Here is a 2,353-nt window from a genome sequence, read left to right as displayed (position 1 = left end):
AGACAGCTGTGCAATGAGAAAATAAGCTAATTGGAAAAAAATATATAATACATGTAGTGTATTTATGAAAAATTATTAAATTATAATATAGCTATAACTTTGTAGTTCTGTTTAGGCCAGCAGATAAGGCTTAGCTGGCCCTGGCGGCCCACCACTGCCCTTTAAACCCAGTAGTATTGTGAAGTGGATTGAACGTTAAACACCAAAAATCAATCTGTAACTTGTCTTTGTGTGAACTTTTTTCTGGTGTCGGTCTGGTAGGCTGGGCTTCACCTTTGAAAGATCAGCCATGCACATGTTTCTGTATCAATAAACTTTAAAATGCATAAACACGGTCACTAATATACATTCGTATTAGGGTGCATAGCTCACAGAATGGCAATAAAGCCAACAGAGTGCGGGTCGTGAATCTAAAAAAGCAATAAATATTAGATATTGTTATTTATAAGGATTAAATTGAGCTGCTGAGAAATTGCAATTGAACTGAGGAAACATATGTATCATCAGTTGTGCTTGGCCTTTGGATATGCATATGTCCTTTTTTTTCTCTTGTCCCCATAATTATTTTCTGCATATATATCTACCCATCTACAGCTCGACCATGTCTCTCTCTCTGCAGGTGTTGATTCGTGTCCATGCCTGCGGAGTGAACCCCGTGGAAACCTACATCCGGGCTGGGACGTACCCCCGTAAGCCCCTCCTGCCTTACACACCGGGCACAGACGTAGCCGGAGTGGTGGAAACTGTTGGAGAAGGAGTGACCGCAGTAAAGGTCTGAGAAAAAACACACACACACACAACAACAAAAAACAGAACTAACGGTGGACCTCATAGTTGACCTTATCCACGGTTTCAATGCAACCACAGTAAATCCATTCCACGTGTGTGGTGTGCAGGCAGGAGACCGTGTGTTCACCACGGCCACAGAGTCCGGAGGTTATGCAGAGTACACTGTGGCAGCCGACCAGTGTGTCCACAAGCTGCCCGATGCTTTACACTTCACCCAGGGTGCAGCCATAGGGATCCCCTACTTCACCGCCTACAGGGCTCTGGTTCAAAAGTAAGACCTCAGCGCTCAACCTGCATTCTTTCATTTCACTTTTTTTTTTGACTTCCATTTGTGCAGAAGTTTTATTTCATCAAAACCTGCTGAGTGGTTACTGAAGAGAGTTCACTCAGGTGGACAGCTTCATCACATCAAAACAACTCCCCCAAGTGGACAAAAAGATGAATTAATGCCGTTTTAGAGATAATAATGCAAAATGAGATTACATGTGCTTTTTTTTTTTTTTCCGCTTTCCGTCACCAACACCAGCACAAGTGCACTGGAAGTTACTTCGTAAGGACTTCACTTTAAAGTGAATGAAGTTGTTGTATAAGTATTATTTCCAAGAGTGTGCACTGTGATTCAGCTTTTTGAGTTGGAACCAGCTTCCACTAGAACAGGACAATGCTGAAAATAGTCCCGAACAAATACACCTAGTTATGTGTGTTGAAAGCATAGACTGTATGTAAGAAGGGGATGACGTCACCTGTTTGTGGACTGCAGTCCTGAATCCTTGAGCATGGCATTTAGCTGTTGGTTTTTTGCAACCACAAGTGACACGAGAAGGTGGAGCTAAGAACAACCAGAAACTCATTTTTAGTCAACCAAATAGTTACAATTTCCTTTCATGATCTAAAAACACAGTGAAAGGGTTAAAGTTGTAAGACAGACAACTCCCAGACCGGACAACGCTCTTGTAGAGACCTGTCAATCACTGTGTAGCCCCGCCCTAAAGCATACCCTGCTTTATGGTCTGTTTGACTCTAAATGGACCATAATTTACTAAATGAACATCATGCTGTATTGAAGAAGACTTGAAACTAGAGATTGAGACCATAAACTCATGTTTACAATGTTTACTGAGGTAATAAATCAAGAGAGAAGTAGAGTCATTTTCTCATAGACTTCTATACAACCAGAGGAGTCGCCCCCTGATGGTCAGTAGAGAGAATGCAGCTTTAAGACACTCCCCCAATGGCTTTTTAAAAAATGAAACAACAGTATGTATTTGTGAACATTCTTGAAGAGGTCTCAGGGTCGAGTGGGGAAGTCAGATTGCATTGGCCTTGTTGGTTTTAACCTTTGCATAGGATTTGTTTACAATAAGTAAAATATACAACAACACCAGACTTACGCTTTAAACAAGCCAGTCGAACAGATGTTATGACTCAAATGTGTTTTTACTGATGTGTGTTGCAGAGCCCACGCCAAAGCTGGAGAGACCGTCCTCATCCATGGAGGCAGTGGAGGGGTGACATTTTTTGTTTCTTCCTTTCCAAATATATATATATATATATATATATATAT

General features: G+C 41.4%; 1 protein-coding gene across 1 annotated transcript; it reads left to right on the top strand.

Annotated features, from left to right (window-relative positions):
* Window positions 1-81: 81 nt before the first annotated feature.
* On the top strand, window positions 82-2,321 carry LOC116380465 (quinone oxidoreductase-like; the record flags this gene model as incomplete). The annotated part of the gene is made up of 3 exons (XM_031842380.1): window positions 82-772; window positions 897-1,060; window positions 2,246-2,321. Coding segments are annotated over exons 1-3 (486 nt in total), but the record flags the coding sequence as incomplete, so codon positions are not given.
* Between the last annotated feature and the right edge of the window lie 32 nt (window positions 2,322-2,353).

Source organism: Anarrhichthys ocellatus, unplaced genomic scaffold (assembly GCF_004355925.1).
Source record: "Anarrhichthys ocellatus isolate YVR2014 unplaced genomic scaffold, GSC_Weel_1.0 scaffold7305, whole genome shotgun sequence".
NCBI classification, from domain to species: domain Eukaryota; kingdom Metazoa; phylum Chordata; class Actinopteri; order Perciformes; family Anarhichadidae; genus Anarrhichthys; species Anarrhichthys ocellatus.
Note: the sequence above shows the minus strand (reverse complement) of the source record. Positions and strands in the feature narration are given on the sequence as shown.